Genomic DNA, 12,226 nt, shown 5'->3' on the forward strand with positions numbered 1-12,226 from the left:
CATCTTCTGCCCAATTAGACACACTGCCTGTTTGTTAAGATAACACACACGACTGGAGCTCTGGTTTCCATCAGATCACAACAGAACTCATAAAAAGATTCATCATCATTTCCTGTAATCTTTGTTTTTCTTTTGAACTACTGGACAAGTTTAACTTGCTTCTTACTTTTTAAATTTTTGCTCTATGTTATGTTTATGCGTCTATTTGTGTCTGTAATTTACATTTGTTCATACTGGCGACTCTCGGCCGGTTCATGTTTGCAAATGAGAACTGATTCTCAAACATTTAAAAAATGAAAGAAATCAAAATTGCTTCAACTGAAATTTTGCTCCATCTGATACCTCAGAAATGTCTATGCAGTTTGACACACTAATAATGAAATAAATCATAAAAAAAACAAAGGCAGAAGTTGAGTTTCTTTAAATATTTTTACTTAAGTTTCCTCAAACTGCCAAAACCCAGAAGAAAAAAGAATTATTATAGAATTATAACTGTGTTCTCCTGCACAAAAGTCAAGCTTTCTGTCCCTCTAGCTGTGGTCAAATCGTTTCCATAACGGTGCAGGACTTTGTTCTGCAGTGAAAAATGCCCAGAAAATCAGTGGATTAAAGCTCTTTGTGATGCTTTACGTTGAGGAATGAAACACATTTTACTTTAAAACACTCAGTTTTAACGTCACCTTTATATCAAACAGCTGCACAAGAGGGTTGGTAACATCAACATCTGTGCAGTGTTGGTTAAATTAGGAGTTTTAGCAATTTAAAAATTTTTTTTTAGGAAGAAATAGCATTACAGTCTTCCTCTAACTAACCGGCAAAAGAGCTGTCGGTCAATTCAGCACACTCACTTTGTCGCTACAGCTTTACCTGTTCTGGTTCCATCGATTGCTTATATTCTTTAGATAAATATTGATGTACATTGGGGGATTTCAGTTTGCTGATTTTACCTACTCATATGTCCTCAGATGTATTCGTCCCCTTCCATTAAAGAAAAGGCAAAATTCACAACAATCACTCAAATAACTAGAAACCGAAAAAAGTAATAATAAATAAAAATTTACTAAATTATAATTTAGTGAAATGAGACGTTGCTTTTGACTTGTGGTTGAAAAGAATATTTAAAAAAATAAAACAAAAAAAAACTGTCCTGGACTAATGAGAGCACTTTGCTGATGAGCAGTGGGTCAAACCAAAAAACCAAAAACACTCAGTCCGACATGTAGGACGCATCGAAGCACGTGGAAACCTAATGAAGTGTCTCATCAGATCATCACGGTGAACTTTTTGGTGTAAAACGTTTGAGTGTTTCGGGGGCATCTGTGTGCGTTTCTTACAATCCGAGGTTTGAAGGGCGGCTTGACTTTCCTCTGCTCCAGCAGGATCCAGTCGATCTCTCTGAAGAAGGGGTGGGTCTTGATGGCCTCCTCGCAGCCCTGGCTCACCACGCAGCCCAGACGCTTGGCCGGATTCTTCGTCATGAACTGCGGCACAAATATTCGATTTGAAATTACATTCGTCTGAAACCCTCAAGACGCTCAGCTGCGGTCGCGTCCATAAAACGGCGAGGACAGAAACAGAAGCAGGGGCCGGGCAGGAACCATTGCAGTGCTAATAATAGAGCTGTGGCATTAATGGCTCTGTGGACGGTACAAACAAAGAGGCAGAGTGATGAGAGCTGGTGCTGCTGGCTGAGTGTCAAGATGTGTGTTGAGTATTGTAGCAGCTCTGTGGTTTTATGGTCACACTGGTATTACTTTAACCCTCTTGGCTGACTTTTGCGTTCTCAGCGTCACGGCGAAGCGCATCGTAGCACTTCTACATGACAACAATGACGACAAGAGCTTAAATATCTGGAATGAATCCTTGTTGTGCATTTTTTCAAAACTCAACATTTGGTGGTCACAGGCGTCTATTTTGAAATGAAGCGATTGAGGTTCAAACTTGGACACATTTGCCCAAAAGTGAGCTTTTTAGTGTTTCAAACAAATAATTGTTCTTAATGATGTAATTGTCTTTTACAGTTCATTTTAATGCCTCTATTAGTTTCAGATTAGCGCCTTTTACTGCCACCTTTTTGCTACAAATGCAACAAATTGCCTCCTTTAAGGTATTTTGCAATCTTTGCTCAGCGCAAAACTAAAATGCACCAACAGTGGCTCTGTGGTGATTGGCTTTGCAGGCAAAGACAGAATATCAAAGATGGTATTTAAGTGCAGCTGACACTGAAGCGTCTTACACCTGCATTCTCTTTAATGGCCAGCAGGGGGCGACTCCTCTGTTAGAACAAAGAACTTAGATTGCATTCTACTTCTCACCTGATTTGTTACCTCAGTAAACATTTGTCTAATGAGATTATGGCCCCAAATGCTAGTTTTAAGACTTTTTGGACACAGTGGGATGATGAGTTTGTAAATTATGGTCCAATTTGGAGTAAAATAGACGAAAGAGCAGGGTATGCTGTTTGTAATCGACATGTCGCCGTGCGTAGCGCCCCTGGCTTCTCCAGTCAGATTCACCGCTCGCTCATTATTTCCGGCTTTAAAACACCAAGACAACGACGGACAAATGCCAAACTTGAGAATGCCTTCAGAGCAGGAGTCCACAAACCAACGTCAGAGTCGCTACGTAAACCTAAACCAGTACATCCATGGCGTTAATGTCAATAGATGCTCACTGAAACGCACCCAATGCATTAGAAGTTAAACCCTTCAGGCTGCCATTGAACTATAGCAGAAGAAGGAAGTGCTGATAGTGAAGAGCGACATGGAAATAAAAAAAAACATGACTTTTGTGTTGGTTTCTTTCAGCTGTTTTTACACAGCGTAATGGAACGAATGTGGTCATCTCAAATAATTACAATCAAGTGGTTATGTAATAACTGTCACAGGGCTTAGTGCGTCTGGAGCCACGACTCTTCAAATCCCATGAATGAAAGAATACTCCATCCACAGCGCCAGAAAAAATAGAAATTATTTTTTTTTTTCCATGTGTGACTTTCTGTTCTAATAAAAACAACAACAGTGGAATGAAATATCTGCTTGTTAAACTGCACAGCTTCAATCAAACTATGACTTTGATTTAATTATGACATTTTTTGTGTTATGCAACAAGAGCAAGAGTCATTTCTGGCTTCTAGGATAAAAAAAAAAAGAAGTAGAGTAACAGAGAAAATCTGTTTATCATGCAACAGATGGAATAATTTTACATCCATAAGATCCAGACAGAAGAGTCTCAGGATTCTATAAATACTTTCAAAGCGGCAGTTATGGGTTTTTCTGTAGAATCTGAAAAGAAAAATCAGCTTCAAGGAGTTTAAAAACAGCCACTTTTCAACCAAATTCAGGCCAAAATTTACCCCCAAATCATCACACGCTAACTGAATGTATTAAAAAAAAACTGAAACCCAAATGAGTCGATTTTTTTTTTACAGTAGATTCTCTGATTGGGACTTGGGCTTCGAGCAGCAGGAGGAATCAGTGCAAGAGAACTGAACAGCTCTTCTAATCAAATGAAGAGTCTGTTTGAAGAGGTGAGGAGAGGAAACGTACCGCCCGGAGGATCGACACCGCCTCTTTGCTGAGCCACACGGGATAGAGGACGTCGTCGTGGAGGATCGACTCGAACAGGTCGTCCTCGTTGTCGGCTTCGAACGGCGGCTGCCCGGCCATCATCTCGTACATCAGCACCCCCAGAGCCCACCAGTCCACGGAGGCGCCGTACTCCAGCTCCTGCAGGATCTGAATTCACAGTTCGACACGGAGGTAAACTTCAACCTCTGCAGCACATTAGGAGACACTCAGGATACAGGAGACACCTCGTCTCTTGCATTTCCACATTTTTAGGAGGCGCAGAGAAAAGCAAAACGCTACATAACAACTCCCAGAAAAGCCTTTTTAAATGTCATCAGTGGCAGAGGTGGAAGAAGAACTGAAAATAATTACTGAAAGATCCCCTCCAGACATGTTTTAAGAGACAAAAAACGCTCTGCCTTGAATAATAATTTGCTTGATGTTTTTTTTTTTTTTACTATAAAGAAGCTCAATTATCCAGTTGAAAATGCTTAAGAGTACATCTACTTCTTTCCAAATGAAAAATTAGGGATCCATGAATATGCAGAGAAAACCCCTTTAGACAGAACTCTTCTCTGCTCGACTGAAATGTGCACGAATAAGCTGAACATTGGTCCTAAAACGAGTATGATCCTCCTCGTTTGTACATCTGATATTTAGGCTGAGAAGCTTCCCTCAGCAAATGAATCTTATAACAGATTTCTACCAATAACTCTGCGAATACACGTACATCATTTTGCACTGTGGATGTCATTAAAAACATTAAAAATGCACTTTTAGTGACAGGTATGCATTTCTGACCGGAGGAGGACGTAACAATGCATCAGTGGAGGTAAAATATTTTTTAAATTACATATGAAAATAAGCAAATATAAGAATCAGTCAGATATAATCAGGTATGAAATATTAAAGTACTCAGAGAAGAAAAGTTTAGGGGAAAAAAAAGAAAAGAAAGAAAAACGAAATGATGAGAGAAAAGTCGTCGACCAAATCCTCTAAAACTCTTCAGACTGTATTGTTTGGAAGTGATTCTGTGTCTGTCTTGAGGATTAATTTTTTGAAAAACTAAATTTGCAAACTACCTACAACCATCAAATGAATGTATATTTACAAGTTCCTGTAAAAAGAAGAACAACAACATGTGTCTGCTGTTGTGGAAGGTCTTTGATGCCTCTGGAGGGTATTTGTCACACCTGAGAGGTTTCTGTTCTCTCAGGCTGGGCTACAAGTCTTTATTGACAGGCTTGATATCTTTAAAAAACAGAAAAAAATCATTCTAATAGTTTTTGAATCACCTGTGACGTCGGGAAACTTGATCAAATGTCAGCCTGAAATCACTTTATTGTCTCATGATAAATACGCCCGAAACAAACTCTTGGCTTTTTTTTGGCTCAGTTATCAGCGACTGAGACTTTTGGGTTGAACTGCAGGCTGAGAGGAGACAGGCGTAGACAGAAACTACAAACACAAGCAGTAAAATGTCTGTATGTAGATGTAGAGGGCAGTCTTGTCTAATATCGGTAAAACTTGTAGGAATTTGGAAAAACTCTGGGGTTTTTTTTTCAGTTTTTGTAAAATAAGTACTTAAGGAAAGTCAACTTTGACGTAATGATTTATGGATTTATAACTTTGCTAAGCTGCACTACAGACAGTTTTGAGTTCTCTCTACTTTTATCTTTGGTTGTGCTGTTTGGAATTAATACTGCAGTGAAAAATGAGCCTACAACGAGTAAAAACCTAACAGGAGAAAACGTAGAAACTGATGTGGATCAGAGGGTTAACGGAGTGATATTGGAGCCTCCATCGAGGTTTGACCAGTCTTAGAGGTCTTCTAGCTAAAGCATCATTACCTCAGCACTGAATTTATAGAATCTTCTGGACTCTAAAGACAATGTCGCCTCCTTGAGCTCACCTCGGGAGCGATGTAGTCGGGTGTGCCACAGAAGGTGGTGGTGGTCACGCCGTTCATGATGCCTTCTTTGCACATGCCGAAGTCTGCCAGCTTACAGTGTCCCTCTGCGTCCAGAAGGATGTTGTCCAGCTTCAGATCCCTGTGACAGAACATCACAGACAGACAAGGAGAATTAGCACCATCTGCCTTCCATAACAGTCTGGCTCACTGGGAGAAGTGAGCGTGCAATGAAAATAAAAAAAAACCTGTGAGAACCACCACGTAATGCAAGTAAAGCCATCTGGTGCATTCCTGGTAGAAGAAACATGTATGAGTTCCCCTAATACTCGCTCAAGCTTCAACCAAATGATTAAAATCTCTGGTTTGTTTGTTTTTATCCATTTTCCTAGATACTTCAGTGTGTCCTTGGCTGGAAAACATAATCACAAAGAGGGGAAAATCGTTGGGTTCACCTGTAGATGACTCCGTTACGATGCAGGAACATGAGGGCTGAGGTGACTTCGGCTGCGTAAAAACGAGAGCGAGGCTCGTCGAACTTCCTAGATCGTTGAATCTGGAACATCAGATCTCCTCCGTTCACATATTCCATTACAAAGAACAAACGGTCCTGCAGACACCAAGAGACAGAAAGAGAGAGGTTAAGAGACAGATGAAACAGAGACGGAGCGGTGAGTCTTGTTGGTGTCGGGGTCCTACCCGTGTCTGGAAGCAGCAGTAGAGCTGGGTGAGGTAGGGGTGTCGGCGGGCCAGGGCCAGGATCCGCTTCTCGGTCATTGTGCAGTCGACGTCGTCGTCCTGTAGGATCACGTCCTTCTTCAAGACTTTGACGGCGTAAACGTCCTCTGTCCCCTTCAGCTCCGCCAACATCACCTTTAGTAGAGACGTACAGTATGAAAGCATGAGTCCACTGTGGTTGTTCCAATATGTCAGGAATACAGTTTGCATGGTCTGCATTTTTTGACTACGACATCAGAATTCTGTGGTTGAAGAGGAGCTTTTTGTAACATGAGATTTTCATAATTTCACATTTTATATCACATCCATCAGTTGAATCATTCATCCATCCATCCATCCATCCATCCATCCATCATCTCTACACCTTAATCCTCACTAGGGTCATGGGGGGCTGGAGTCTATCCCAGCTGACTCAGGGTGAAGGCAGGTTCACCTGGACAGGTAACCAGTCTATCACAGGGCTACACTTAGAGACAGACAACCAAGCACACTCACATTCACACCTACGGACAATTTAGAATCACCAATTAACCTCAACATGTTTCTGGACTGTGGGAGGAAGCCGGAGAACCCGGAGAAAACCCACGCTGCACGGGGAGAACATCGCAGAAAGATCCTGGGTGTCCTCACCGGGACGCGAACCAGCGACCTTCTAGCTGCGAGGCAACGGTGCTAACCACCGAGCCACCTTGCAGCTCTCAATTTCTGTAAAACCAAATCTTGCAAAACCCACCTCTATCTGGCTACTGACCCCTGACTATGATTTTAAAATCAGATTTTACAGTCAAAAAAACGATTCTTATATTCTACTTTTTGTTTACTCTGATGACCTGAAGCATCGCGACCCCCCCTCCCCCCACTTGATGTGTTGTTGCTGAACCTGCTCCAGACCTCTGAAGGTGCCCTGGGGTAATCTGGCACCGCGACGTTATCGGCAGATCCCTTAAGTCCTGTAAGCTGGCAGGACTTGTGCCACCATGAGCACGTTCCAAGACACCGGGTCATGGTTCGTCACTGTCGGTCGATACTCGCCGCTTCTAACTGGCTGCGCCCCATAATCCTTGCTGTTTTGGAGACGCTCCAAACCGGCCGTCTCGCCGTAACAATTACAGCCTTATCAAAGCTGCTCAGCTCGTTACAACATCTGACTCTCCCACATCCAACATGTCAACCACGAAACAGTCCGATACGTGCCAGCTACTACAAGATTTTCAACATTCGTCATCAGTCGTCTGTGATGAGTGCATACTGAAAGACATAACAGCAGGTTTGAAACTAACCCTCTTTAAAGCCAAAGATGTTTTGAGTCATATGAGGTTAGTTAAAAAACTTGTAAACATTCATATCAGCTTATAAAGTTGACTGTTGACACATCCAGGAGTTATGAAACAACATTAGCGTTACTTTGTGATCCATGTTGGCAAATATAAGACCAACACTCGTCCTCCTTTAGCTCCAAGTTTGGTCTCCACCAGCTCATAATGAAAATAAAAGGCTCTCTGGGCCGCTAAATGCTCCACTATGTTCACCAGCTATTTGGTGTTGGGCAGATAACCTACAGTCAGCTTATAAAAGTTTTATTGCTGCCTGCTGTTGGAAATTGTGCTGATGAGAGTAGCGAGACTGGAACAAAACAGTAAATCTGCAGGCCATTAAATGAACACAATGAGCTGTAACACAGCTAAAAGCTCAGCGTAGCCGAGGGGGGAAGAGCAGAGTCAGGTGGGTTAGTCATTACAAGTGACCCGCTGGAAGCCTTTACGTCGTATGTAGTGGAGGATTAAAATGAAATATGTACAAACAGCTTGCTGAATATGATGTAATTTACATGTGAATTGGTCTATTCTGGTGCGCTGATATTGTCTCCCTTCTGCTGTGGTGAACAATGGGAACCCTGGTGAACAGGGTGTTAATCAAAAACCAGTTTAATTATAAACACAATGAGCAGTAAACAAATAAACATCCCCCTCAAAACGCCTCCTCCGCGCCGCCGCACCTTGCCGAAGCTGCCTTTGCCGAGAACCTTGATAAAGTTGAAGTCCTTGAGGGTCCTCCTCTGGCTCTGTCCGTTCTCCCTGCCCGCCGAGGAGGAGGACGAGGAGGAAGAGGAGGTGGTGGAGGAGGAGGACGAGGCGGAGGAGGAGGAGTGCTGAGGTCCCTGCTGGTCGAGTGACAGCGCGTCCTGCAGGCGATCCAGCTCTGCCAAGTCTGTGGGTGTCGTCGGAAAAGCAGATCAGACATCAGCGAAAACAGGCCGACTGCCTTTTTTCCTGTCAGCGATCGGCTCATTATGCGAAAAAATAGAGGAGTTTTTTAGGAACATTACTCATTTGTTTCCAAATACTTTTCGATAAACTTTTAAAAAACGATGATCGCATCCTCTGTTAAAGTCCAGGATGACTCAGTTACATTATCTCAGACCAGGGAGATTAAATAACAGCAGTGACCGGCGTTGCTGTCATCAAGAGTTTTGGCTTCGCTCAGAACAAAAATGGGAGCACTTCCACGGAGGGAAAGTTAACTTCTTTTTTTTCTCTGTTCCTCAGCTTGCAAAGTGTGATATTACGATGACTAACTGTGACGACCAAATGGTGGTGGGCGGTGGGGGATAATTCAAGCTTAATCTGGTATCTAGGAAAACAATCACACATATTTAACCGGTTAACGTTTAAAAGGAGCAACAATATTTTGACTGAAATCGTATTACTACCCCTCGCTGGTAAAATTAACACGTTAATACCGCATGCTGCTCAGAACGTCTCATCTCAGAAGGGCTCCGAAATGTTTGTTTGTGTGGAATCTGTGTTTTTTCTTATGCTGTGTGTGTGTGTGCGGCGTTACCCTGCTGTGACGGGGAGGTGGGGACAGCTGGCTGGCTGAAGCTGTTCTCCTCAGCCTGAGAGAGCTCAGGAGGAGACTGGGGAGGGTCCTGCCCTGGAGTCAACTGGAGAGAGAGGAGGGAGACGACATGACGCTTCCCTCGGGCTGACATTTCTGTCTAACTTGAAGCATGAGCCACAGAGTTGACACGTGTGCACGTAAAACACGCAGAATAAACCTTGAACAGAAATAATGCACTCTGAGCCATAGATATGTGTAATAAAGGTGAGATGTCTTAAGGCGGAGTCTCTAACGTCATCGCCGTCATCTTGATACGGGGAAGCTCTCTGGTGGAACCTGTGGTATGTGGAGGAAGGTGACTGATCCGCACAAACGTAAATCTCGCTGAAATCTTGAGGGATTTACAAACGGTTTGGTTTCTTATAAACGTCATTAACGTGACTACTATTCAAATTACAAAAATACAAAATAATTAAAATACTAATTGTTGCTGGCCGTGAGAGTGTAACATAATTATCCATCAGTGCAGTGTTATAGCTACACCTCTGACGTTTATAACGAACCAAACCGTTTGAAAATCGGTAGAGAATTGAGCAAGTTATGGTTGTTTAAAAAGTACATGCGCCACTACAACACAATGTTATGGGCGAGCCAGCGCACTGTACCAAGATGGCCGCCAGTGCAGCCGTGCAATTCCATTGACTGACAGCACGGACGAGACATCAAGCCTTTATTATACATATCTATGCTCTGAGCATCCTACAGAGTCACAGAATGGTTTCTTTTAAATTGCTAGGGGGTTCAAAAGATTTCAGTTTATAAAAAAATGCCATAATTGCACCATTTATCAGAGCTGGAACTTAAAACAACAGAACATATTAACTTTCTAACAGTTCTTGAACTAATCATCTGTGATGTCAGGAATCTGAGCCTGAGATTATTATATTTTAATAAAATCACTTTATTCTATACGTCTCATTTATAAATAAACAAAAAACACACTGCTTGCTTTAATCAGAATTGAAAACCTTCTGCACTCAGCCGCGACCAACATCGTCATCCGACAACAAACCTGAGACTTTTCAGCTGAACTGCAGGCTGTGTTTTCACAGAGACGCATAAAAGAAATTCAGTGTAAATACTAAAATACAGTACATATATATAACTACATATTTATGCTAAAGTGCTGGTGACACCTGTAGGCACTTCAAAAATGTTGCACACGCTAACTGAAGTTTTTTTTTCTATGTTTGTAATTAGATAATCACAGAAATTAACTTTTTGTGGCAATAAAACTGTCATACTACACAACAGACGTTTTTTTTAAATTCTCTCTACGTCTAGACATGGTTGTGCTGTTCCCACTGAGGTACAAGACTTTACACTGCAGAGAGAAATTAGTAAAAATGTGACCCAAAATGTGACTTAGACGTAAAGATCGGCGCCGCGCTCATGTAGGAATGACGCTAACAGATGGTTAGCTCAGCGTAGCACCAACGCTGGAAACGGGGGGGGGGGGGGCAGAAAGCCTGGCTCTGACCTAGCAGCACCTCTATAGCTCTGCAATTAACACGTTAGATTTATGCTGCTGCTGGTCGGCTGCCATGTTGACAAGGAGCCTCGAGGAGGATGCAGCACCTGGCCAAGAAACAGTCTAACACATTTTTGTGCAGGTTGGGCAAACAAGGTTTAGAGGTGCCGGGAAATTAATTTTATTACCTCTGAGGGGAACCTGATGAACTATTCCCAGCTTTATTAGTGTATATGTGAAGCTAAGCTAACCCGCTGTACTGACATCTAACTCTAGAAGATGGCGTTCACCCAAATGTACAACTACTCCTTCAGAAACGTCTTTCGTGTCTAATCAACCTTTTAAAAGAGCAGCAGGCTTTCATATCATTGCTGTCAGCAGTGTTATTGGCATCTGTTGTAATTAACAGACGTTCAGCTTAATCTAACCTGCAGACACGAAGCTGCAGAATGTACAGACTGGCCAGCGTCTAGACGGGAGCTGCTCTCGGGACAAGTGATGAAAAGAAATCCTTAAATGTATTCAACATTTTGAAAAAATTAAAACCATTAGTATAAATAATTAACCTCTGAAGCAGTTTCTGAGTGTTTTCTGTCACATTTTTACCAACTGTGGGTTCATTTTTCCTGTCCTGCACCTCTGTGGAACCAGAACAACCACGCTTAGAAGTAGAGAAACTCAAAAATATCTTCTGTGCAGTGTGACACATTCATAATGCCATTAATTTAAAAAAATATTTTTTTCATCACTCATTTTACAAAAATTGGAAAACTGTAATCAACATGTTCAACAGTTTTCCAAATGCCCACAGTTATCACCAATACTGGAATAAAATGATATACTAACGTTACCTTACTTCTTAGATACAGTCGTGACTCGATAATCCGACACTAAATGTAAAACCTTCTTTTATGTCGGATAGCAAGGCTGTCGGATTGTCAAGACGGAGGTCCATATACAAGGAGGGCTTGATGCTGGAAGGCTCATTAGTTGTTAATATTTATTGTTTATAGTTGTTATAATAACTAGTGTGTTGCTAGAACACTACGCATTGCTGGATTTCAGCCTAACTGACTGGTTTGATTGTGTATGGGCCGTCGGTTGACATCAAAGGTAAATATGTTCAGACAGCAGGCTGAAGTGACCCAAATCCGATTTTTTTCCTCCTGTGCGACCTGTATCTGGTCTTTTCACGACAGTCTGAACAACACAGATCCAATTATTGAAGGTGGAAGTGCTCCACCGTTACCATCCATGTTTACTTCCATAAACACTGAGCACGCTCGCTGCGTGTGACGTCGTCGTGTCCTCTTCTGCGCATGCGGGACACTTTTGGGTCGTATGAAGTTCACACAGCAGATCACATACAAGTCGCATTGAACTGGAAACGTGAAGGAAGTCACAAAGAAATCCTCATTGAGCATCAAGTCCTGCAGTGTGAACGTAGCCAATCTGTGGGATTGTTCAGTCAGATAATACGCCGTCATCCTGATTGGTGACATTAAATGTCATGTCGGAGTCAGAATCCAAGACTGTTGGTTTGTTAAGGATGTTTTTAATGGGTAATGGTTGTTTTTCCTAAAAACCTGTCGGATAGCAAGGTTTAGGATTGTGAAGGGTCAGATTATCGAGTCACGA

The 12,226-nt window shown here is 42.2% G+C and overlaps 1 protein-coding gene across 1 annotated transcript in view; it reads right to left on the reverse strand.

Moving 5' to 3' along the window:
• LOC103370414 (protein kinase C epsilon type-like) overlaps window positions 1–12,226 on the reverse strand; it is a 43,149-nt gene that overhangs the window by 507 nt on the left and 30,416 nt on the right. The window contains exons 8-14 of the mRNA XM_008299464.1: window positions 9,058–9,160; window positions 8,213–8,424; window positions 6,178–6,351; window positions 5,934–6,088; window positions 5,482–5,620; window positions 3,549–3,737; window positions 1,335–1,481 (exon numbers count right to left, since the gene is read on the reverse strand). Of these exons, the coding sequence (XP_008297686.1) occupies window positions 1,335–1,481; window positions 3,549–3,737; window positions 5,482–5,620; window positions 5,934–6,088; window positions 6,178–6,351; window positions 8,213–8,424; window positions 9,058–9,160 (1,119 nt within the window). The remainder of the gene's footprint in view (window positions 1–1,334; window positions 1,482–3,548; window positions 3,738–5,481; window positions 5,621–5,933; window positions 6,089–6,177; window positions 6,352–8,212; window positions 8,425–9,057; window positions 9,161–12,226) is intronic.

This window comes from Stegastes partitus, unplaced genomic scaffold (genome assembly GCF_000690725.1).
Source record: "Stegastes partitus isolate 25-593 unplaced genomic scaffold, Stegastes_partitus-1.0.2 Scaffold1420, whole genome shotgun sequence".
NCBI lineage: Eukaryota > Metazoa > Chordata > Actinopteri > Pomacentridae > Stegastes > Stegastes partitus.